This window comes from Prionailurus bengalensis, chromosome B3 (genome assembly GCF_016509475.1).
Source record: "Prionailurus bengalensis isolate Pbe53 chromosome B3, Fcat_Pben_1.1_paternal_pri, whole genome shotgun sequence".
NCBI classification, from domain to species: Eukaryota; Metazoa; Chordata; class Mammalia; order Carnivora; family Felidae; genus Prionailurus; species Prionailurus bengalensis.
In genome coordinates this window covers 6,692,623-6,718,671 of record NC_057355.1, presented here as the reverse complement: position 1 = coordinate 6,718,671, position 26,049 = coordinate 6,692,623, and the positions used below count along the sequence as shown (strand labels likewise).

Sequence of the window (26,049 nt, the reverse complement as noted above, 5' to 3'; positions counted from 1 at the left end):
AGCAGGCTCTGCACTGTCATGTGGAGCTCAGTGCAGGACTCAAATCCATGAACCCTGAGATCATGACCTGAACCAAAGTCGGACACTTAACTGATATAATCATCCAGGCATCTCTCAATAGCGTTTCATACACATAAAAACAAAGCTCATATAGAAAAATAAGAATAGCTAGGAAAACACTGAAATGGAAGATATCTGAGGAAGGACTAGCCCTACTGAACAGTGAACATACCAAAAACCCTCTGTAATGAAGAACGTGATATTGGTGCATGAGAGGAAAACAGATAATGGAATAACAAAGTCTCAAAATAGACCCAACACATAAAATCTAGTCTATTATAAGGTGGTATCCCAAATAATTGGGGCAAAGATCCTATGTAATAAATAGTGTTGGGACAACTAGTTAGCCATTTAGAAAAAATAGATAAAATTAGATGTATTCTGCATACACTGTTCAAGAATAAGCTCCACAATCAGAGGTCTAAATGTAAAAACCAAACCTAAATATTAGAAGAAAACGTGGATGAATTCCTCCTTTGAACTGTAGTGCAGAGAAAGCTTTTCTAGGATTCAAAATCTGGATACCTTAAAAGGTTGATAAATTTACCTACATATCTATAAAATTTACATGACCAAAAATACCATACACAATCAAAACACAAATGACAAATTGGGAGAAGATATTTGCAGTTTTCACAGACAAAGGGTTAATATTCCTAATTCATAAATAACTTACAATAATTGAAGGAGGAGAAAAGTCAAAAAATCCTATTAAAAAGAGCAAAAGGAGTATAGAGGATAATCACAGTGACATAAAAATGACCATAACATAAGAAAGGATGCTTGACCTCACTCATAAGAGAAAATTCAAGTAAAACCATTACTACCTGTCAGTAGGAAAAATTGAACAGCTTGTCTGTACACTCTTGCCGAGACCAGGGAAGCAGTCACTCATACGTTGCTGGTAGGAATGCAAACGCAGTGAGACCATGATTAGAATATGGTTAGAGGGACAGATAACAAATAAACCCTGAACTTTTTTTTTAAGATTTTATTTTTTAGTAATCTCTTTACCCAGTGTGGGGGCTTGAACTCACAATCCCGAGATCAAGGTTCACATGCTATATAGCAACGGAGCCAGCCAGGTGCACCCCCCCACCTAAAGATTTTATTTTTAAGTAATCTCTACATCTAACACGGGGCTCACATTCACAACTCTGAGATCAAAAGTCGCACGTTCCATTGACTGAGCCAGCAGGGCTCCCCAATCCTGAAATTTTATTTATTTTTATTTATTTATTTTAATTTTCTTTTTTTTGAACGTTTATTTATTTTTGGGACAGAGAGAGACAGAGCATGAACGGGGGAGGGGCAGAGAGAGAGGGAGACACAGAATCGGAAACAGGCTCCAGGCTCTGAGCCATCAGCCCAGAGCCTGACGCAGGGCTCGAACTCCCGGACCGCGAGATCGTGACCTGGCTGAAGTCAGACGCTTAACCGACTGCGCCACCAGGCGCCCCAACCAATCCTGAAATTTTAAAATAGAATTACTTATTGTAGTGGCACAGGCAAAGCAATTCTGAAATGTTTTTAGATAGATTACAGAGTTCAGCAAATGAGTAAATGTGTTGATGTTGGCATTTTTACTGTTAGAAAGGACGTACAAATCTAGGATATAGGAAGGCAAGAAAGAACGCTGTGGGGATAGATTAGAAATGGAAGTATTGATACGAATTTATGGTTCTCATGTATATGTGTGTATATGCATATCTGCATGCACATATGTATTTGTATGTATTTGCATATACACGTGTATTTTTTTTTTCTTTATGTTCACTGGAAGAACTAAGAAGCAGTTAAGATGCCACGGTAGTAACAAGTACACCCATGACCTAGATCTTTGGTCTCTTAATAATCAATAATCATTCCCCACTGAAAGGAACCAGGGCTTTTCAGAGAAAGGGCGAATTTCAAGGGTGGGCATGATGGATACAAGATGAGCCGGGAACATCTTATAAACCAGAAAGTAAAGAAGTGCCCAGAAAAAATGATGAGGGCATGTCACAAAGACATAGGAACCAGCTTAAAGGGGCTTCCATCACCCAAATCTGGGACCATTAGAACATCAAAATAATTAAGTTCAATTATGAATTATAAACTATTGAAAAATAAATTTGTGAGTCCATACTGATAATAAAAAAATAAATGGAGAGAAGGAAGGTCTTGCCTCTGTGCTAGAGTTAGAAAATCACCATTTTGGGGCGCCTGGGTGGCGCAGTCGGTTAAGTGTCCGACTTCAGCCAGGTCATGATCTCGCGGTCTGTGAGTTCGAGCCCCGCGTCGGGCTCTGGGCTGATGGCTCAGAGCCTGGAGCCTGTTTCTGATTCTGTGTCTCCCTCTCTCTCTGCCCCTCCCCTGTTCATGCTCTGTCTCTCTCTGTCCCAAAATAAATAAAAAAAAACGTTGAAAAAAAAGGAAAAAAAAAATTTAAAAAAAAAAAAGAAGGGAGAAATGGACTCGAGTCCAAAAGATCAGGCACGTGTAGTTGTGGAAGAGAACAAATTCACTGTTATATTAGTCTGCTTCTGTGACACTCCTTTCTATGGATATTGATAGCCTCACTTTCTCAGTCTTTGTGGGCTGCTGCTTCTCTTCTTAATCCTTGAATGTTGGTGTTTTTCCTCTCTTTACATCTCTCCCTGAATGGTCTCTTACATTTCCATTGAGTTCTTTCTTCACTGAGCTCCGTTTTGGCATGTCCAGTTGTCTACTTGGCATTTCCACTTGGATATCTTAAGAGTAGTAGTTCTGAATCCCACATCAGATTTGCTAAATCAGAAACTGTAGCCCAGCGATTTGTTTTAACAAACCCTCTGGGTGATTCAAATGCTCACTGAATCCCAGATTTTCAGCATGTCAACGGCTAGAGCCACATTTACACATTTAGTTGCTTTGGCCAGAAGCTTTGCTTGCTTTTCCTTCATCATCACACCCTTTTCACTTCTAAACTAAGGAAGTCTGTCTTAGTCCATTCAGGCTGCTATAACAAAATACAGCAGGCTTATAAATGAGGAATGTTTGTTTCTCCTAGTTCTGGAGGCTGGAAGTCTGAGATGAGAATGCCAGTAGAAGGCCGTCTTCTGGGTTGCAGACTTCATGTTGTATCCTCACATGGTGGAAGGGCTAGGGAACTCTGTGGGATCTCTTATAAGTGGACTAATCCCATTCACGAGAGTTCTACCTTCATCACCTAATTACCTCCCAAAGGTCCCATTCCAAATACTGTCACATCAGGCATGTGGGTTTTATGGGGACATAAACATTCAGACCACAGCATATCCTTTTGATTTGACCTCTCAAATGTATAAGTCCAAGATCAAGGTGCTAGTGATGTTGGTTTCTTTGAGGCTGTGAGAATCTCACCTAGCTTCTGTCAATTTGCTGATAATCTTTGTCGTTTTTTAGCTTGTGTCACCCTGATCTCTGCTTCCATTTTCACGTGGCACACTCACTTTTTATGTGTCTCTGTGTCCAAGATTCCCCTTCTTAGGAGGATGTTTGTTGTATTAACGCCAGTCTTAATGCCTGCAACTCATTACATTTACAACAACCCTAGTTTCAAATAAGGTCACATTCTGAGGTCCTACGGTTTGGAACTCCAACATGAATTTGAGGAGGGACACTGTTCAACCGGTAACATCTTCCCTGCTGTTTGGTCTAGGCCACTGTCATCTCTCACTTGAACTATAGAACAGTCTTCTAACCTATCATTTCACTCATAAACCCCCTACCATTCTCTACATAAGGGGCAAGACTGATTAAAAAAAAAAAAAAAGTACCGTGTCACTCTCTTTTCTCTTTAGTAACTTCTATTGTACTTAGACAATTGTAGAATGAATATATGAACAAATTTCAGTCTTGACAGCTGTGCATCATGTTAAGATCTACTCTGCTCTATCTTAATAAATGTTATTCGTGATACCCAAAGTCTCTGAAGGATATGAACTTGACAGATAAATGTGCTTCATATTGGGAATTTAGGTCACTGGGTAGAGAAATTGTTGCCAGAGGTTTGTAGCTTTTTCTCTCTTTGATTACAGTTGGCTAATCTCCTTCAGAATCAGGCAGTGAAAGGAAAAGCTGCTGGAGCGCTCCTGCGAGCTATCTTCAAAGGTAATAAAAACTAATGCTCTTCTACCTCCGAGTACATTGGTAGATTTGTTTACTTGTGGCCCATATTGATGCTTTTCTTACTGTTTAAAGCACCACTGAGACTTTGGGAATTTTACAAAATCAACTAAAGCTGCAGTCTCTCAGGGTGCCTGGGTGGCTCAGTTGGTTAAGCGTCCGACTTTTGATCTTGGCTCAAGTCATGATCCCACAGTCAGTGGGATCAAGCCCCACGCTGGGCTCTGTGCTGACAGCAAGGAGCCTGCCTGAGATTCTCTTTCTGCCCCTGCCCCACTTGTGAAAATGGACATCCTTATATTGTTCCTGATCTCAGGGTGAAATCTTTCAATTTTTTTTATCATTGAGTGTGAAGTTGTGGGTTTTCCATAGATACCCTTTATTAGGTTAAGGAAGTACCCATCTTTTCCTAGTTTGTTGAATGTTCTTCTCATGAAAGGGTATTGGATTTTTCAGATGCTTTTTTGTCTACTGAGATGATATATGTGATTTTTATTCTGTGCTGTTCTATTTATATGGTATATTACATTGATTATTATACATTGAACCAATCTTGTATTCTTGGTAAATCCTGCTTGGTTATAGCGTATGATCCTTTTTATATGTTGCTGGATTCAGTTTGCTGAATGTTGAGCATGTTTGTGTTTGTAGTCACAGGGATATTGATCTGTTTTTTTTTTTTTAATGTTTATTTTTAATGTTTATTTTAATGTTTATTTATTTATTTATTTATTTATTTTGAGAGGCAGCACACAAGCTGGGGAAGGGGTAAAGAGAGAGGCACAGAATCTGAAGCAGGCTCCAGGCTTCGAGCCCTCAGCACAGAGCTGGATGCGGGGGCCTGAAGCCACCAGCCGTGACATCATGACCTGAGCAGAAGTCTGAAGCCAACCAACAGAGCCATCCAGGCACCCCGATCTGGTTTTTTTTTTTTTTTAAACTTTTCTTAATGTTTATTTACTTTTGACAGAGAGAGAGACAGACAGAGCATGAGAGGGGGAGGGGCAGAATCCGAAGCAGGCTCCAGGCTCTGAGCTGTCAGCACAGAGCCCAATGTGGGGCTCGAACTCACAAACCATGAGATCATGCCCTGAGCCGAAGTCGGTTGCTCAACCGAGTGAGCCACCCAGGTGCCCCTGATCTGTTTTTTTAATGATGTCTTTGGTTTTGGAATCCTGGCTTTATAGAAAGAGTTGGGAAATGTTCCCTCGTCTTCTGCATTTTGGAAGAATTTCCAAAATATTGGAGTTAATTCTTTAAACATTTGGTGAATTCACCAGTGAAGCCATCCAGTTCTGGGCTTTTCTTTGTGGGAAGTGTTTTGGCTGCTAATTCAATCTCATTATAGGTCTGTTGAGATTTTCTATATTTCATTGAATTAATTTTGCTGGTTTATGTCTGTCTAGCAATTTATCCATTTCATCTAAGTCCTCTAATTTTATAGTATTTCTTTATAATCCTTTTTATTTCTGTAAGATCGGTAGTAACACTCCTCTTTCATTGCTGATTTAATAACTCGAACCTTCTCCTTTTTCCCTTGGTCACTCAAGATTTTTCCATTTTTTTTTTATCTTTTCAAAGAAAAAGATAATGGTTTCCTTGATTTTTCTGTATTCCTCTATTCCTCTATACCTTATTTCATTTAGGTCTGATTTTACTCTTATATTCTTTTCACTTGCTTTAGGTTTAGTTTGCTCTTTTTATAGTTTCTAATGGTGGAAGATTAGGTTATTGATTTATCTTTTTTGTTGTTGTTCTTTTTTTAATAAAGGCATTTACAAGTATAGATTTTCCTCTAAGCACTGCTTTAGCTGCTTTCCATAGCTTTTGCAATGCTGTGTTTTTGCTTTCTTTCATCTCAAGGTACTTTCTAACTTCTTGTGTTTCTTCATTTGACACATTGGTATTTATGACTGTGTTAATTTTCATATACGTGTGAATTGCTTAGATTTCCTTCTGTTAATTGATTTCTAGTTTCATTCCACTGTCATCACAGATCATAAATGGTATGATTACAGTCCTTTTAAATTACTCAATTTTTTTTATGGCCTGATATGTTGTTTATCCTGGAGAATGTTCTATGTGCACTTGAGAAAATTGTGTCTTTTGTTGTTGGACGTAGTGTTCTATAGATGTCAGATTTAGTGTGTTTATGTCTATTTCCTTGATTATCTTCTAATTGTTCTATCCATTATTGAAAGTAGGGTATTGAAGTTTTCATTTGTTGAATTGTCCATTTCTCCCTTCAGTTGTTTTGGTTTTTCCATTGTATATTTTGGAGTTCTTTTGTTAGATGCTTATATATTTATAATTGTACGTATCTTGATGATGGATTGACCCTTTCATCGTTATAAAATGTCCTTTGTCTCCAGTAATAGTCTTTCCCTTAAAATGTGTTTTTTTTAAGTTTATTTATTTTGAGAGAGCGTGCAAGTGGGGGAGGGGCAGAGAGAGAAAGGGAGAGAGAGAATCAGTCCATCCGTGAATCTGTCAGCAGAGCTGGACCGGGGCTCAATCTCACAAATCGTGAGATCATGACCTGACCCAAAATCAAGAGTTGGACAACTCATTAACCAACTGAGCCACCCAGGTGCCCCTTAAAGTCTTTTTTTCTTTAAGTTTTTTTTTTTATTTTGAGAGAGTGAGTGTGCTTATGCGTGGGAGAGGCAGAGAGAGAGAGGGAAAGAGAGTGAGTCCCAAGCAGGCTCTGTGCCATCAGCACAGTGCTAGATGTAGGGCTTAATCCCCGAGGTTCTTGAGATCACGACCTGAGCCAAAATCAAGAGTTGGACGCTTAACCGACTGAGCCACCTAGGCGCCCCAAGTGTTTTTTTACTAATATTTGTATGGCCAATCTAAGTTTCTGGTTACTATTTGCATGGTGTATATATTTTTTGAGATTTTTTTTTTTTTTAATTTTTTTTTTTCAACGTTTATTTATTTTTGGGACAGAGAGAGACAGAGCATGAACAGGGGAGGGGCAGAGAGAGAGAGGGAGACACAGAATCGGAAACAGGCTCCAGGCTCCGAGCCATCAGCCCAGAGCCCGACGCGGGGCTCGAACTCACGGACCGCGAGATCGTGACCTGGCTGAAGTCGGACGCTCAACCGACTGCGCCACCCAGGCGCCCCTTTTTTGAGATATTTTTGAGGTATTTATTTTGAGAGTGAGAGAGTGTGAGTGGGGGAGGGGCAGAGAGAGAGAGAAAGAGAATCAGTCCGTCAGAGAATCTGTCAGTGCAGAACCGGACACAGGGCTTGATCTCACAAACTGTGACATCATGACTGGAGCCGAAATCAAGATCAGATGATTCTTCAACCAAGTGAGCCAGCCAGGTGCCCCTTAAAAGTCTTTTTTTCCTAATATTTGTATAGCCAATCCAAGTTTTTGGTTACTATTTGTATGGTATATCTTTTTCCATCCATTCTTTAATTTTCAAATTATGTGTCTTTTGAGTCTAAATTGTGTTTCTGGTTGACAGTATATAAATGAATTTTTAAAAATTTATTCTGCCAGGGGCTCCTGAGTGGCTCAGTCGGTTGAGCTTTTGACTTCAGCTCAGGTCATGATCTCATAGTTTATACGTTCGAGTCCCGCGTTGGACTGTGTGCTAACAACTCAGAGCCTGGAGTCTGCTTTGGATTCTGTGTCTCCCTCTTCTCAGACCCTCCCCCAGTCATTCTCTCTCTCTTCTTTCTCATCTCATCTCATCTCTGTCTCAAAATAAATAAATAAAAATTAAAAAAAAAATTTATTCTGCCAATCTTTGTCTTTTGATTAGAATGTCTGATCCCTTTTCTGTAGTTACTGATAAGGTAGGGTTTACATCTGCTATTTTGCTATTTGTTTTCTTTGTTTTAGGTCTTTTTTTAACTTTATGTGTCTTGTGTTAGATAATTTCTAGTGTACCATTTTAATTCCTTTGTCATCTTTTTATTATGTTTTTGAGTTACATTCTTAGTGGTTGCGCTGAAGATTATAACTAATGTCTTAATTTATAACAGTCTAGTTCAGATTAATACCAGCTTAGTTTTAATAGTTTACAGCATTTTGCTCTCTATATAGCTTCTTTTTTCTCCCTCCTGTGTGTGATTACTGTCATACAAACTCATCTTTACATATTTCTGCCCATCAACAAAAATTTTGTTTGTTTAAATTTTTTTTTTTTTTTTTTTTTACATTTATTCAATTTTGAGAGGCAGGGAGGGACAGAGAGAGGGAGACACAGAATCTGAAGCAGGCTCCATGCTCTGAGCTGTCACAGAGCCTGCCTGACGCAGAGCTCGAACCCATGAACAGTGATGAGATCATGACCTGAGCCAAAGTCAGATGCTTGCAGAGCTCGAACCCACGAACAGTGCTGAGATCGTGACCTGAGCCAAAGTCAGATGCTTAACTGACCGAGCCACCCAAACACCCCTGTTTGTTTTTAGAGAGAGCATGTATGAGCAGGGGGGAGAGAGGGAGAGAGAGAGAGAGGGAAACTCAGACTCCACGCTCAGCAAGCAGCCTGATATGGGGCTTGATCCTATGATCCTGGGATCATGACCTGAGCCAAAATCAAGATTCAGACATTCAACCGACTGAGCCACCCTGGCACCCCAATCAACACTGATTTCTATTTATTGCTTTCTACAAGTCTTATAAATTAGGAGAAAAAGTAATTACTACTACTTTTGTATTTTCTTATATAGTTACCTTTACTGGTGCTATCTCATGTGGATTTAAGTCACTGTCTAGTGTCCTTCATCTCAACCTAAAGGATTCCCTTTAGCATTGAGCAAGTCTTCTGGCAGCAAGTTCTCTCTTTTTTTTAATCTGGGAATTCTTAATTTCTCCTTCATTTTTGAAGGGTGGTTTTTCTGGTTGTAGAAATGTTGGACAGCCCTTTCAGCAGTTTGTGTTATCCCATTTCCTTTTTTTTTTTTAATTTTTTTTTTTAATGTGTATCTTTTTGAAAGAGAGTGACAGAGCTTGAATAGGGGAGGGCAGACAGAGAAGGAGAGACAGAATCGGGAGCAGGCTCCAGGCTCTGAGCTGTCAGCACAGAGCCCGACGTGGGGCTGGAATTCACAAAGCACGAGATCATGACCTGAGCCAAAGTGGGATGCTTAACCTACTGAGCTGCCCAGGTGCCTTTATCCTTTTTCCTTCTGCCTTTCAGTGTTGCAGGGGAGGGGGGGGGGGGGTTGGAGGGTTGGTTTTTTTGATGAGAAACCAGGTGTTAATTATATTGAATACTCTTCCAGATGACTTGCCTCTCTTTTGTTGCTTTTTCAAGATTCTCTCTTTGTCTTTGCTGTTTTTTTTTTTAAGTGTACCATTTCAGTGTCCCTAAATACATGAACTATTCTGGAATTCTAATACTGTGTTGAATAGAGGTGGCAAAAGTGGACATTCTTGTATTTTTAATGTTTTATGGAAATTCTTTCAAACTTTAGTAGTTGGGTATGATTGTTAAGGGTTTTCTACAGATGGCCTTTGTTACGAGGAAGAGTCTTTGATTTCAGCTGTTTGTTATGGGATGTCTACCTGTGGTTCTCTTGGGTTTATCCTATTGGAATTTATTGAGCTGCTTAAATGTGTAAATTTGTCTTTGTTAAAATTGGGAAGTTTTAGGCTATTATTTCTTCTCTTCAGCCCTTTCTGTCTTTCTCTTGGGACTTTGATTATGTCTTGTGTTAGCACTCATGATATCCCACAGGTCTCTGAGGTTGTGTTCATTTTTCTTCTTTTTCTTTCTGTCCTTCAGACTGGATAATCTCAGTTGCCCAATTAAAAAAAATTTTTTTTAACGTTTATTCATATTTTGAGAGAGTGTGAGTGGGAGGGGCAGAGAGAGAGGGAGACAGAATCCGAAGAAGGCTCCAGGGTCTGAACTGACAGCACAGAGCCCAGTGTGGGGCTCGAACTCACAGACTGTGAGATCATGACTTGAGCTGAAGTCAGACACTCAACTGACTGAGCTACCCAGGTGCCCCCTCAGTTGTCCTATTTTTAAGTTCTCTGATTCTTTCTTCCACCTGGTCAGATCTGCGGAGACCTTTTTATGGATTTTTCAGGTCAGTTATTGTACTTTTCAATTTCAGAATTTTTATTTACTTATTTACAGTTTCTGTCTCTTTTTTGATACTCAGTATTTGGCGAGACATTGTTCTTAATATTTTCCTTTAGTTCTTTAGGTATGGTTTCCTTTTCTTTGAACATATTGGAAACAGCTGATTTAAAATCCTTTTCTGGGGACACCTGGGTGGCTCAGTCAGTTAAGTGTCTGACTCTTGATTTCAGCTTGGGTCGTGATCTCACAGTTTGTGAGTTTGAGCCTCATGTTGGGATCTGTGCTGATGGTGTGGAGCCTACTTGGAATTCTCTCTCTCTACCCTTCTCTTTCTGCCCTTCCCTTTCTTGCTCTCTCTCAAAAAAACTTTAAAGACATTTTTTTAAAAACTTAAAACTTTTTTTTAAGTCCAAGAGTGCTCAAGCAGGGGAGAGAGGCAGAGGGGAGAGCAGACAGAGAGGGAGAGAGAGAGAATCCTAAGCAGACTCCACGCTCAGTGAGGAGCCTGACGTAGGGCTCGTTCCCATGACCCTGGATTCATGACCTGAGCCAAAATCAAGAGACATTCAACTGACTGAGCCACCCAGGTGCCTGTCCTGCTGATTTAAAATCTTTGTCTAGTAATCTAACATCTAGGCTCTCTCAGGGACAGTTTTTAATTGATTCTCTTTTTTCCTGGATATGGGCCATACTCTTGGGACATTTTAAGTGATATTTTGTGGGAACTCTGGAAATGAGTTACCAGTCTCCTCTTCCAGATATGTTTTTGCTGTTCTGATATTCCTTTTGTCTTTATGGTGGCTCCTCTGAACTAATATAAAATATTGTTTGTTGTGTATGGGCACTGTTGGGTATGGCCACTGAAGTCTGTTTGGTTAGCTTTGCAGTTAGCTAGTGATTGATTGGGCAAAGATTTCCTTAAATGCCTGGAACCATTGAGTTTCCCAGCCTTTGCTGAGGAGCCCTGTGATGTTGGAGGTACACCTTCAGAGCTCAGGTGTTTTATAACTCCTCTTTAGTCTTTCTACTTGTGCAGAGCCTCACAGTCAGCCAGAGGGGAGAGTTTAAGGTCTTTTTGGGTCTTGCTTTGCCATGTACACTTCCTGTGCATGTGCATAGCCCTGAGTGTATTTGCATGGCTTACTAGATTCCTTGGGATACATCAGAATGTTTCAAAGCCCCCTATGCGCATATTCTCCAGGATTTCCTTTTAAGTTTTTTGGTCAGCTTCTTGCTTGCCTAACTATTATTGCTGCCTCAAAGCATCTAAAATAGTAATCAGTTGCAACTGATTTAGACAGATGTCCTGGGTAAAAATGGCCTTTTGCTGGGCGCCTGGGTGGCGCCGTCGGTTAAGCGTCCGACTTCAGCCAGGTCACGATCTCGCGGTCCGTGAGTTCGAGCCCCGCGTCAGGCTCTGGGCTGATGGCTCAGAGCCTGGAGCCTGTTTCCGACTCTGTGTCTCCCTCTCTCTCTGCCCCTCCCCCGTTCATGCTCTGTCTCTCTCTGTCCCAAAAATAAATAAACGTTGAAAAAATGGCCTTTTGCACTGAACGAGTTCAAAGGTCAAATAAAGACAAGCCTTGGGGTAGCTGGCTGGCTCAGTCAGTAGGGCATGTGACTTTTGATCTTGGGGTCATGAGTTCAAGCCCCATGTCGCGGGTAGAGTTTACTTTCAAAAAAAAAAAAAAGACAAAGCTTGGTAATGAAAATTTCTAAGGAACAGCCAGACTGGTCAAATGACAGTTCTTATCTGGGAATTGGGCTTTGGAGGTGTTTCAACCATATTCTGTCCCCCCCAGGGGCTGCTAGGCTGTTGGCTTTCGGCTTTTACCAGGACTGTGGGGCTATTGGTTTTAAAGACTACCTGAGCTTGCGGGGGGGGGGGTGGGGGGGGGGTGGGGTGCTATGGGAGTTGAGGGCATGTTAAAATACCACAAAACTTGTTCTTACTGAGATTCAGCTGTTTTTCTTAAGTAAACACTCCCTGGGTTTTTGCAAGCCTTTGATTAATTTTCAGAGTTGTGAACAAGTTGATTTTCATTATTTTTATCAGTTTTTACTGCTTTTATGGAGGAAAGGATTTCTGAGGTCTTTATTTTTCTGCCATTCCCACTGACATTATTCAGTGATTTTTAAAAAAATTTTTTTGATGTTTGTTTATTTTTGACAGAGAGACCGAGCATGAGCGGGGGAGGGGCATAGAGAGAGGGAGACACAGAATCCAAAGCAGGCTCCAGGCTCTGAGCCGTCAGCACAGAGCCCAACGCGGGGGTCGAACCCACAGACCTCGAGATCGTGACCTGAGGTGAAGTCAGATGCTCAACTGCCTCAGCCACCCAGGCGCCCCTCAGTGATGATGTTTTAAAGTGGAATATGTTAAAGACATTTAATTTGGGTTACTGGGCCCAAAAAAGGCTCTAAGATATTTTAGAAGGTATTTCTCTTTCTGCACTATGAACTTATTTTAAAAATCAGTGACATAGGTGGAAGAAGAAAAGATGACATTTCAGTCATCCACCTAAATTAAATACTTTTGTAAAGCTCTTAAATATTGCTGCTCTAAACACAATGGTAATCAGTAAATTGATAATTCTGCTTCTTTATTAAACTGTAGTGCTGTTTTTCCTGTTTGCCCTTCAACTTTCTTCTTTCTTTGTTTCTGTACTATTCATTTAAAACAATAAGGTTCCCCCTGCTCTGAGGAAGCTGGAGCTCTTAGGAGGCTTAAGATATACATTCGCTCAATCCATTTGGTGGAGTCAGGGGATTTGCAGAAAGAAGTAGCATCTGAGATTTTAGGATTACTAATGGTGGAGGTAAGAGGGTAAATTTGGAGGGGGGGGGTTGTAATTTGTTGAGGGAAGGGAAACTTTAATGTGCCAAACCTAGCATAGTTCCTACTTACAAATAAGAACTATTAAAAAACAGAAGTTGGTGGATGATCCATAAACCCATGTTTACGTTAATTTCTGATATGGTGGGCATCTGATATCTTTGAAGAGTTGGTGTATTTGAAAACATTGGAGAACTGATGGAGGATTCTGACCTTTGAAATCTTTTATGATCAAAGGTTTTATACCAGAGCAGAATGATTTCCTGGATCCCTTATAGGACCAGTTCTGGGTTTCAGTGCCAGTTCTATTCAGCAAAAGACTTTATTTCTTGGAGAGACCAAACATTTAGATTTCTGCTTAACATTTTCTTTGTCTCATGAATTTTTAGGTTCACAATTTTCCAGGACCATTACTGGTTGAATTAGCCAGTGAGTTTGTTAGTGTTATCAAGGAGGGCAGGCTAAAGAATGGAAAATCTTTGGAGTTATTACCCATTATTCTCACTACCCTTGCTGCCAAAAAGGAAAATGTGGCTTATGGAAAAGGTAATTTTTTTTCCCAATTTTAGTGGCCTTTTCTGTAGTCACTTAATCAAATTTATCTCAGTATATTTTTCATTTCTAGGTGAACTAAGTGGGGAAGAATGTAAGAAGCAACTGATTAACACCCTCTGTTCTGGCAGGTGAGTCTTTCTCATTAACGTGTGGCACTTTCTCAGACATGCATGTGGCCAAAAAAAGGATTACTGTTGATGTCAGGAATTTTTATCACTAAGTTTTTGGTCTGTGTTTTTGCTTATAATGTACCACTGTAAAACAGTACAAACAAACACTGTAAAACCATTTAGTTTGCAATGCATTTTTGAGAGATTAGTTACTATATTTTCTGTTCTAAACTACATATAGTTTGACTCTTCATCTTAACAGAGCAGTGTTGTCTTCTAGCATTACTTGGAGTCCCAAGGTCCTTAAGGCTGAGAGGTCACCCTTCTGCTATATCTTTTATGTTTTTTTGAGTGAGTGGGATACATAATGATGCTGTACCTTTAAGCCAGAAATAGGGGAATCCACCCTAAGGAAAGACTCCAACATAATAAGAAAATTCTCATACGTAGACCTGTTCACCACAGAAATTTGTGACCAACTTAAACATAGTATAATAGAAAAATTTAAGTTATGGTAAGTAACCTGTGTAAGCTAAGGTAGAGCTACTCCATGAAATTTAGACCCAATAGAAGTAAAATATATAAAACCATCAAATTGAAAAATCCTTACCATACAGAGAATACAAAGTTATGTAATACAATGATTATGTTTGGGTACATTGAAAAGAACCAGAAGCGAACACCCAAGATTATCTAAATCAGAAATAACAGCTTTTATGGTTCCTTACATAAGATCCCTAAAATATACATGATTTTAAGTATGTATCAGCACATGTGTGCCTATATGTTTATTTGATTTTAATTACACTAGAGTTTATTCAATATACATCACAATATACCTTGCATTTTTTCATTTACTGCATCTGTTCATGTCAGAATATACGACTCTACGTCATCCCTTTTACTAGTTCCATACTATTCTGTTGTATTTGGCTAGTCTCCAATTGTTACGAATATTTTTTTCTAATAAATAATATATGGTTATTTGGTTTTTTGCTATTATAAAAGGTGTTTGCAATGAACATCCTTATATATCTAGGTGACCTTTGTAAGCATGTACTTGGGATAGATTTCTAATACTAATTTGGGTGGGTCTGTGCTTATGTGCATTTTTAAACTTGGTAAGTATTGCCAGCTTATCTTCCCAGAAGGGTTCTATCAGTGTACACTCTCTAAAATCGTACGTGGAGACCATTTGTTTCCCCAAATCTTCCCAGCATTGAATGTCATCAGACTTTGATTTTGCCAATCTCATAGGTTAAAAGCTGTTATTTCATTGATTCTTTGATCTTATTTCCCAGTGGTACCAAATCAAACTAGAAATGGCCTTAATTTTTCCCTCATTAATTTTACAAAGGAATATGCAAATAAGTGAAGACGAGATAAACTTTCATATTCTTTGTCATTTTCTTTAACCAGATGGGATCGGCAGTATGTAATCCAGCTCACTTCTATGTTCAAGTAAGCATCTTTATTTCCTTTTTATGCCTGCCCTGCTGTGTGAACTTGGCCTGCTAGAAATTGAAATTTAGCAAGTTCAAGCACCACTTTCCCCTGAATAAGAGTAATGATAACTTTGTTTTCTGTTATAGGATTTTTCCCCTCTAATTTTTCCCCCTTTAATTGCTTATTTAAAATATTTTTGGGGGCACCTGGGTAGCTCAGTCAGTTGAGCATCTGACTCTTGATTTCGGCTCGGGTCATTGACGATCCCAGGGTTGTGGGATTGAGCCCCACATCAGGCTCTGCAGTGAGTGTGGAGCCTACTTAAGATTCTCTCTCTCCCTCTGCCCTTCTCCCCAGCTCTCACTCTGTCTCTCTCAAAAAAACAAAAACTGTGATTTTCTTCTCTTAATATTTTATTTATTTTGAGAGAGAGTGTGTGAGCAGGCAGGGGAGGGGCAGCGAGAGAGAGAGAAAAAAAGAGAATCCCAAGCAGGATCCATCCATGCTGTCAGTGCAGAGCCCGATGTGGGACTTGAACTCACAAACCATGAAATCATGACCTGAGCCAAAAATCAAGAAATCAGACACTCAACCGGCTGAGCCACCCAGGCGACCCTGATTTTTTTTTTTCTGAGATAACTTCCCTTATGTAAGGTGTTTGGTTCCCTTTAAGGTTCTCTGTTACAGAAAAACCAAAGGGCAGTTACAATATTCTAATTCTAATATGGTATTCTAATCTCTCAAATAAGGCCATAGCTTTGGCCTTCAGAGTCTTTGATCCACAGGGATGTCCCTTTGGCTGCAGAAGAGGTGGAATTTGTGACGGAAAAAGTGTTGAGGATGTTCTCCAAGTTGAATCTTCAAGAAATACCACCTTTGGTCTATCAGCTTCTGGTTTTCTCCTCAAAGGTACACATAAAAAAGTATTTTTTTTCTTTTTAAACTCTAGTGGGATGGTCAGTTAAGAGCATTCAGTTTACTCATACTCCTGGTTTACATACTAGGGCATAGATGCTTTCATTTCACGTATGATGATATGATTAGTAAAAGGGTCAGGCTCTTCAGCCAAGGAAAACACCTGTTATTCTTGTACTACCACATTTGGTATGTGTGTGTAGTAGTAAAGGGGGTAAAAATCTCACGAAGGGTGGACTAGTGGTCCCTTAACTGAAATCTAATACCATCATCTAGTAACATCTGCTGTTTCAAACCGGATTTTTTTTTTTTTAATTTTTTAATGTTTATTTTTGAGAGAGAGACAGAGTAGGGGAGGGGCAGAGAGAGAGGGAGACACAGAATCCAAAACAGGCTCCCGGCTCTGAGCTGTCAGCACAGAGCCTGATGGTGGGGCTCAAACTCACAGGCTGTGAGATCATGAATGGAAATGAAGTCAGATGCTTAACTGACTGAGCCACCCAGGCGCCCCTCAAACCCAATTTCAACATGAAAAAATGTTCTGTAAATGCTAACTGTGACTTGAGGTTGTCATTTCTCTGTTTAAATTCATACTCGAGAATACTCTAGTCTGAAAAAGTATTTTAAGTTCAGCTTGGTGATCTTGGCCTTTATAAGGAGACCTTACCTAATTTTGTACCTTTTTTTTTTTCCAGGGAAACAGAAAGAAGGCTTTGGAAGGAATCATAACTTTTTTCAATGAGCTAGATAAGCAGCACAATGAGGAACAGAGTGGTGATGAGTGAGTAATACAGTATTGAAATAAAATCATTTTTGCAAGGCATCTTCTTATGTGTTTTACTTCATTGTTACTTAACCTCTCAGTCCCTGCCTTCACCTCAGCAGAGAACTTCCCTGGCCCTCTTTTAGCTGCTGAGCAGCTCTTCTACTCTTTCATTTGTAGCTTTTCCAGGAGAATAGTGGTAATTATTCTGTAAGTTGCAAGTTTATAAACTGTTTATAAAGTGCTCTGTACCGGGAGCTGTACGGCCCTGGGACTACAGTGATGAACTAGTCAGACAAGGTCCCTGCTCCTCAAGGAGTTTAAATACTGTGAGAAGAGAACAGAAAATAAATAAGAAAAATATTAGAAGGTGCTATGCAGATAATTTAAATAGATGGTCTGATAGTGACAGGGTAGCTATTTTAGGTTCAGTGGTCAAGGAAAACCTCTTGGAGAGGGTGTTATTTTAACCGAATCTTGGATGAGAAGAGCCACGATATGTAGATCAGGGAAAAGAACATTTTTAGTGGGATAGTGACTAGTGAGTACAAATGCAAGATGCAGCATGGCATTTTGAAAAAGAGGGTTTTTGTTTTTTTGTTTTTTTTTAAAGCAAACATTTGTAGAGTGCTTACCGTGTGTCAGGTGTTCTAAGCACTTTAAACCTCACAACAACCCTATTTGCCTCAGCTTTATGCATGTGTAAACTGAGGCACGGGGAAGTGAAGGACTATCCCAACATAGCTATAAAATGGAGCTGGAATTTCAGTCCAGGCAGTTTGGCCACAGAGCTCATGCTGTTAATCCTGTTGCGGCCTACTGCTTCTACTACTCTAGGGTAACTTTTGTTATTTGGCTTGCACAACTGATAAGAAGATGGTCTTTTCTTTCTTGTCTCTCTTTTTTTAATTTTAGGTAGGCTCAATGCCCACTGTGGGGCTAGAACTCATGACCCTGAGATCAAGAGCTGTGTGTTCTGACTGAACCAGCCAGGTGTCTCTAAAGATGGTCTTATACACTGAGTTAGGAAAGACTGACAGAAAAGCAGGTGTTGCACAAAATAAGCTCAGTTTTAACCATGTGAAGTTTGAGAGCTTGTTTGGAGGTTCTAGCAGGGGAGCGCAGCTACTCGTATACCCTTGACCAAAGAACAGTCCTCCTCTGTCGGGGAAGCTCATCCTCTTTGACAGAGCACACAGCTTCGGGAGGGATGCACATAGAGCGGTGAGGGAGGAAAGGGACACCCGCCTAGCCAGCCAGATCAGCGGAATCAACCCTGGCGATCAATGGGGTGACAGATGTTGCAGACAGATCGCCCGCATGTCCTAACCATGTTAAATTTGAGATGTATATTAGCATCCCATATGGAGGTATTGAGTAGACAGTCTGGAGTAGGGAGAGGTCAGGACTGGAGATAAGAGACTGGGAAAGAACTCAAACCATGGGACTGGATGGGGTTCCTTAGGGAAATTGTGAAGAAAGAGAAACACAAGACTGAGCTCAGAGGCATTCCACCACTTAAAGGGGGGGTGAGCCAGCAAAAAAAAAAAAAAATTGGGGGGAAGAGTTCAGTGACAATGACCCAGAGGAGAAGAATTAAAAGAAAAAAAAGAATAGTCAAATGGCATTGAGGGGAGTGGGTAGGGAGGGGACAGAAGCCTAATTGAATTAGATTTAACTGGGAAATGGTAAAGAAGTGGAATTAATGACAGTAGACAGTTCTTTCAGGAAGTTGTGTTACAAAGGGGCAAGGAACGAGGCAGTAGAATTTATACTTAACTGCCTGCCTCCAGTGATGGTACAGGTTCGGCTTGAGTTGGGTCTACTTGTTCATCTGAGGATGTGCATGATTGTCTCTTGTTCAAACCGTAGCTCATACCTTTCTGTTGAATCTTTTAGGCTGTTGGATCTTGTTACTACTGTGCCAGCAGGTGAACTTCGTCATGTGGAAGGCACCGTTATTCTACATATTGTGTTTGCCATCAAATTGGACTGTGAACTAGGCAGAGAACTCCTGAAACACTTCAAGGTAGCCCTAAACTCTTCAGGTGATCCCAGGGATCTCTTTATGAAACAAGGTGTTTGAATTCAAGCCACTTAATTCAAGCTAGTTAATGACAGGGAAAAAGTGGAAGCATTGTAGAATGACCCTTAATCTAGAGGATGCCTTTTACTTTGAAAGTAGAAAATATATGACGTCATCACATTCTTAAGCAAGTTCTATTGTAAATCCAAACCTTCAATATTCTAATGTTTGAAAAAGAAAAAAAAGCGATGCCTGGGTGGGTCAGTCAGTTAAGCATCTGACTTCACCTCAGATTATGACCTCACTGTTTGGGAGTTCGAGCCCCACATTGGGTGAGCTCAAGCCCTGCTTCTCTCTCCCTCCCTCTCTCTCTCTCTCTCTCTCTCTCCCTCTGTCTCTCTCTCTCTCTCTCCCCCTCTTTCCCTCTCCCTCCCTTCCCCGCCTCCCTGCCATGGGATTCTGTCTCTCTGCTGCTTGCTCACTTGCTCCCCCTCTCAAAAAAATAAGGAAAAAGAAAAAAATACTGTTTAACAGGAAACTTAACATTTAATCCTAACTCTATCATTGTCTTTTGTGAGCTTCAACCTTGACCTCTGCTTCCCCATTTAAGATTTGGGATATTGCCTTTTTCTAGTAGTGTGTTTATGGGATTTTGTGAAACTAAGTCATTTGTCATTAAATAATTATGAAGTAATAAGATAATAATTAGAGGTGTTTTGAGCTCTTTTGAAAGAAAAGTAATATACAGATAAAGGACCTATTTTTTCCTCCATTTTATTTTGAAAATTTTAACCCACAGAAAAGTTGAAATGCTGTAGCACAATGAGCACCTATATACCCTTCACTTAGGTTCAGCTGGGGTTTTTTTTTTTTTTTTTTTTAATGTTTACTTATTTTGAGAGAGAGAGTGTGCAAGCAGAGGGAGGGGCAGAGAGAGAGAATCCCAGGCAGGCTGCATGCTATCCGTAAAGAGCCCCATGTGGGGCTCGATCTCACAAACTGCGAGTTTATGACCTGAGAACCAAAATCAAGAGTCAGACACTTAACTGACTGAGCCACCCAGGCAACTCTAGATTCACCAGTTTTTAAATATTTTGGGGGCGCCTGGGTGGCTCAGTTGGTTAGGCGGCCGACTTCGGCCCGGGTCATGATCTCGCAGGTCCGTGAGTTCGAGCCCCGCGTCGGGCTCTGTGCTGACTGCTCAGAGCCTGGAGCCTGTTTCGGATTCTGTGTCTCCCTCTCTCTGACCCTCCCCCGTTCATGCTTTGTCTCTCTCTGTCACAAAAAAAATAAATAAACGTTAAAAAAAAAAAAAATATTGTGCCACATTTACCTTATCTCTCTGACATATATTATTTTTCTGAATCATTTAAAAGTAGAAGTCCAATTTAGTGCCTGAATACTTCCACATGTGTTTCCTAAGAATAAGGATTAGTATTGGGGCATCTGGGTGGCTCAGTCGGTTGGAAGTCTGACTTCACCTCAGGCCATATCTCATGGTTTGTGAGTTTGAGCCCCGCGTTGGGCTCTGTGCTGACAGCTCAGAGCCTGGAGCCTGCTTCGGACTCTGTCTTCCTCTCCCCCCTGCCCTCTCTGTTTCTCTAAGATAAATAAACATTAAAAGGAAAGAATAGGATTAGTATCTTTTAATTGAATTTTTTGAAGCATCCAGCCCAATTGTCTTGTGTCTCGCGTTGTTGGATTTGTCCTATAGTTTCCTCATGATGAGATACTCAACATTTTTGGCAGGACTATTTCATAAGTGATGTTGTATAGTTTCTCTTGTAGGAGGTCAGTAAACTTTGTGTAAAGGGCCAGGTAGTATTTTATTTTAGACTTTATAGGCCATATGGTCTCTGTTACCACTACTCAGCGCTACTGTTGTAACAAGAGAGACAAAAATGAATGTGTGGCTGTGTTCTAATGAAACTGTATGGGCACTGACGTTTGAAATTTAATTTTCGTGTGTCATGAAATATCCTTCCTTTGTTTTTTTTTTTCCCTCAACAATTTAAAAATGTAGAAGTCAGTCTTCGCTCAAGGGCTATAGGGAAATGGGCAGTGAGCTAGATTTGGCCCACAGGCTGTAGTTTGCCAACTGTTCTGTGGTGTCAAAATAGCAGAAGGCTCATGCTACTAGGCTGTCTTCCTAGTGGTGATGCTAAGTCATTTGGTTAAGACAAAAACCATCAGTTTTCTTCATTTGCAAAGATATATGTTTCCTTTTGTAATTAGAAAGTAATCTCTGGGCTCATAACTTGAGATGGTGTGAAAATCCTCAGCAGCCTTTCACCAGTGGTTTTCGTTTTCCCATCTACTGATGATTCTTGGCCTTAATTAGTAATTATACTGGGAGTTGCAAAATGGTAGAATTAAAACATTTTTAAAATTTTTTTATGTTGTTTTTTGTTTATGGTTTTTTTTATGGTTTTATTTTTGAGAGGGAGCACGTGTGCAAGGAGAGGCAGAGAGAGGGAGACAGAGGATCCGAAGCAGGCTTTGCGCTGTCACTGCAGAGCCCAATGTGGGACTCAGACTCATGAACTGCAAGACCATGACCCGAACCAAAGTTGGACGCTTAACCAACTGAGACACCCAGGCACCCCTAAATTACAAAAAATTCTGTCATTCCCTCTACATTATTAGCTGGCTTTCTTCCGTCAGAAAAGCCTCCCCCCCTCCTTTGTTTATTTGTATATATTTTTTTGTTTTATAAATTATTATTTTTTAAGTAGGCGCCCAGCGTGGTGCCCTTTGTGAGGCTTTACCTCATGACCCTGAGATCAAAAGTCAGATGCTTAACTGACTGAGTCACCCAGGTGCCCCGACCTCTGTATTTTTTGAATGTTGTGTACCCACTAACCTTTTTAGTTCAATATATTCATTATTCATTACTCAAATTGACCCGTATTTGGCCAGTTAGATCCTTCAAATTGGCTTATGTGTCGTCCTGACGTGACTCTGAGCACTGCCTACCAAGGCTCGCCTTGTGCTTTGTTTGTGCCATCCATATGGGTATCAGGCATTTCTCCAAGGAGCTGTGGGTCCCTTTTGTAGGAAAGGATATTTAAAGACTGTAATGTGGAGCTAGACTTGAAAGTTCTTCTATCTCGTCTGTATCTGTTCACTCTTCTTTTTGTTCAGGTTTATCTTACTATATTAATTGATTTCTATCAAAGAACCAGTTTTGTATTTCTTCATCTTTTCACTGTTTTATTTTTGTTTGTTGGTTTTCTGTTTTATCTTTGATTTTATATTTTTTCTTTTGTCTTTTGGGTATTATTTCTTTTAGGCCTCAAAGACCTATTTTTTAAACTTACTGAGTATAGTTTATGTAAAATTCATCCACTTTAAGTTTACAATTCAGTAATTTTTCATAAGTTTACCTAGTTGTGCAACCATCACCATAATCCAGTTTTAGAACATTTTTATGACCCTGTAAAATCCCTCACGCCCATTTTTATTAAAAAAAATTTTGGGGGGGCGCCTGGGTGGCTCAGTCGGGTAAGCATCCGACTTCAGCTCAGGTCATGATCTCACGGTTCGTGGGTTCGAGCCCCGCGTGGGGCTCTGTGCTGACAGCTCGGAGCCTGGAGCCTGCTTCAGATTCTGTGTCTCCCTCTCTCTGACCCTCCCCCATTCATGCTCTGTCTCTCTCTGTCTCAAAAATAAATAAACACTTAAAAAAAATTCACATGCAGGTCTTTGTGAAGACATTTGTTTTCATTTCTCTTGGATAGATACCTATAAGTGGAATTTCTGTGCTGTCTGATAAATTTATGTTTACATTTTTAAGAAACTACCAAAGTGGCTTTATCATTTTACATTCCCTCCAGCACTATATGAGGGTTCTTGTTTCTTCACATCCTCACCATTTGTTCTTGTCTGTTTTATTTTTGTTATTCCAATACGTATGAAACAGTGTCTCGCTGAAGTTTTGCTTTGCAATTCCTTAATGACTAATGACAATCGAACATTTCTTCAATGTGCTTATTAGCTGTTCTGTTATCTTCTTTGGGGAAATGTCTACTCAAGTCTTTTGTCAGTTTTTGATTACATGTCTTATTTTAAGAATTCTTTATATATTCTGGGTAGAAGTCCTTTACCATGTGTATAATTAGCAAGTGTTTTTCCCAGTTTGTGGCTTGTCTTACTTAATGGTATCTTTTGAAGCATAAAAGTTTTGAATTTTTATGAGGTCCAGTTTATCCGTTTTTTTCTGATAAAAATTAGGCTTTTTTAAATAATCTTCACCTAATCCAAGGTTTTAAAGATTTTCTGATACTGTTTGTTTTTTAAGTTCTGTAGTTTTAGGTCCTAGGCTTCTGATCACAGGTTTCTGATCCATTTAAAGATTGTTTTCAATAGGTTATGTTATACTTTTAAGATTACTGTAAATAACGACTCTTTTTTGTTTTCTTTATAGACAGGACAGCAAGGAGATTTCAGTAATAATACATGTCCCTTCAGCATTGCCCTCCTGCTCTCTATAACAAGAATACAAAGATTTGAGGAACAGGTATTTATTGATGACTTTTTGGTTCCTTTTGTATTTGATAAGGAGTAATAGAGCCCTTCTTTAGCCTATTCTGCTAGCAGCAAATTCCTCTGTAAGACACGTGGGCCTGTGCTGTTTTCTGGGGGCTACCTGAAGACTTCTTCAGATAATTAGTTCATACCTTTATCTCCTGTGGTGTGGAAAGCCAGATGGTGAGGTGGGAATAAGAGTGGAAACCTATCACACAGTCCCTTAAGTGACAACAGTAGGAAGTTTAGTAGGAAGAATTCACCAGCAGTTTTATTATATTGTAGCTTTCTAAGAAATTGTCCTTGATGGAGTTGAAATTAATGAGAACAGGCTAGTTGCAGGGACGAAAATATAAAATCCTTTGCCCCCCTTTTTTTTTTTCCATCTGTGTTCCCTGGTTGTGAGTAGTATTAGTATTGATTTTAGCCCTTTTTCTCTCCTAAGGAATGCTTGTCTCAAGTTCCCATTGAAAGTCCTAATTTTTGTATCCTACTCATTTAGTGAAACAGTTATTTTAGGGAAATGAGTGTATGGCAGTGAGCGTGAACAGATTCTATAGCACGAGCTATCATTTTTTCTTCATTTTGCTATTTTTTTCATTACATTAGGTGTTTGACCTTTTAAAAACTTCAATTGTAAAAAGCTTTAAGGATCTTCAGCTTCTCCAAGGCTCAAAATTTCTTCAGAATCTAGTCCCTCATAGGTCTTGTGTTTCAACCTTGATCTTGGAAGTGGTGAAGAATAGGTGAGTTCATGAAGCCAAACCCCAGTAGGTTCATAAGGTATTTGGTGTTAAAAGATGAAGTCTGATACACTTGTGGCCCACCAGAGAAAATTGAGGACTACAGCTATTGACTCCACATATCAAGGGTAAATCCCTTAAAATTAATTGGTCAAGTGAGCTGTTCCTATATCAAAAAATCCTTAAATCCTAAGGCTTGATTTCTTGGCCTCCTTGATAACAAGAATACAGAACTGAAGTGGGTGCAATTCTTTCTTGGCCTGAATCTTCATTGGGTTTTTAGGTGAGTAAAAAAAATATTAAAAGTTTTATTTAACGGTTGAAGTTTGAGGCTGATGGATAGAATTGAATTAGCAGTTTTAGATAAATCCATTTTAAATCAAATTGAAAAGACTGGTATGCTGGATGTTATTTTAAGTTCAAGATCTACATTAGCTGTTGTAACAATCTTTACTGTGTCATATTTGCTTTGTGGATTAAATAAGTTTTAAAGCTTTATGATTTAAATCATAATTTGAGGTAGATCTCATTCCACGTCTGGGAATTCTGATTTAGATTGAATTTTCATGAGGTTGGCACATAAAGCAAATTTCAGGCTAGAATCCATTGTTTCTGGGTGGTTTACCCATTGATAAACTTTAAAGCTTCTTTATCTTCTCTGTTTCTGGTTATTCTTTTTTCCTGAGGTTTATGGTTGTATCTCCTATATTTTCCCAACCCAGTCTCTTCAAGTTGGGCTAAAGATACAGGCATATTAGCTAGCCAGGAAATTCCTGGAAAGCTGCCCTGCTGGGAGTCCTAGCCATAGGACCTGGAAGCATTTCCATCTATAGTTAGGGTGGAGTGGGCAGTTACCACCAGGTAGGACCAAACCTGAGTGAGGAGGCATCTGGAGAATATTACTAGACTCCTTAGAATAACCAGCTGGTTATTTACACATACTTGCTCCAGTCAGTTAATTAACCTGTAAATAATCTTATATGGTATATGATTAAATTTCTGGACCCCACTTAGCACATTTTGGTGCTATTGTATTTGGTTAGTGTTGATTTTTGGCATGTCTGTCATAACAGTGTATTCCTAAAAAAACCTCTTTTTAAAAATTAACACTTTAAAAATGATAGTACCTGGGGCGCCTGGGTGGCGCAGTCGGTTAAGCGTCCGACTTCAGCTCAGGTCACGATCTTGCAGTCCGTGAGTTCGAGCCCCGCATCAGGCTCTGGGCTGATGGCTCAGAGCCTGGAGCCTGTTTCCGATTCTGTGTCTCCCTCTCTCTCTGCCCCTCCCCCGTTCATGCTCTGTCTCTCTCTGTCCCAAAAATAAAAATAAAAAACGTTGAAAAAAAAAAAAAAAAAAAAGATAGTACCTGTGGGGAAAATAAGGCGACTAGACTTAAAATGTATTTGACATTCATGGGGCGCCTGGGTGGCGCAGTCGGTTAAGCGTCCGACTTCAGCCAGGTCACGATCTCGCGGTCCGTGAGTTCGAGCCCCGCATCGGGCTCTGGGCTGATGGCTCAGAGCCTGGAGCCTGTTTCCGATTCTGTGTCTCCCTCTCTCTCTGCCCCTCCCCCGTTCATGCTCTGTCTCTCTCTGTCCCAAAAATAAAAATAAAAAACGTTGAAAAAAAAAAAAAAAAAAAAGATAGTACCTGTGGGGAAAATAAGGCGACTAGACTTAAAATGTATTTGACATTCATGGGGCGCCTGGGTGGCGCAGTCGGTTAAGCGTCCGACTTCAGCCAGGTCACGATCTCGCGGTCCGTGAGTTCGAGCCCCGCATCGGGCTCTGGGCTGATGGCTCAGAGCCTGGAGCCTGTTTCCGATTCTGTGTCTCCCTCTCTCTCTGCCCCTCCCCCGTTCATGCTCTGTCTCTCTCTGTC

General features: G+C 40.0%; 1 protein-coding gene across 1 annotated transcript in view; it reads left to right on the top strand.

The window, feature by feature from the left end:
• Positions 1–26,049, top strand: part of FANCI (FA complementation group I) — a 103,276-nt gene that overhangs the window by 24,753 nt on the left and 52,474 nt on the right. Inside the window, 10 exon segments of the mRNA XM_043554697.1 lie at positions 4,101–4,173; positions 12,936–13,066; positions 13,473–13,629; positions 13,709–13,766; positions 15,168–15,209; positions 15,980–16,103; positions 16,805–16,890; positions 18,772–18,901; positions 23,325–23,417; positions 24,035–24,171. Of these exon segments, the coding sequence (XP_043410632.1) occupies positions 4,101–4,173; positions 12,936–13,066; positions 13,473–13,629; positions 13,709–13,766; positions 15,168–15,209; positions 15,980–16,103; positions 16,805–16,890; positions 18,772–18,901; positions 23,325–23,417; positions 24,035–24,171 (1,031 nt within the window).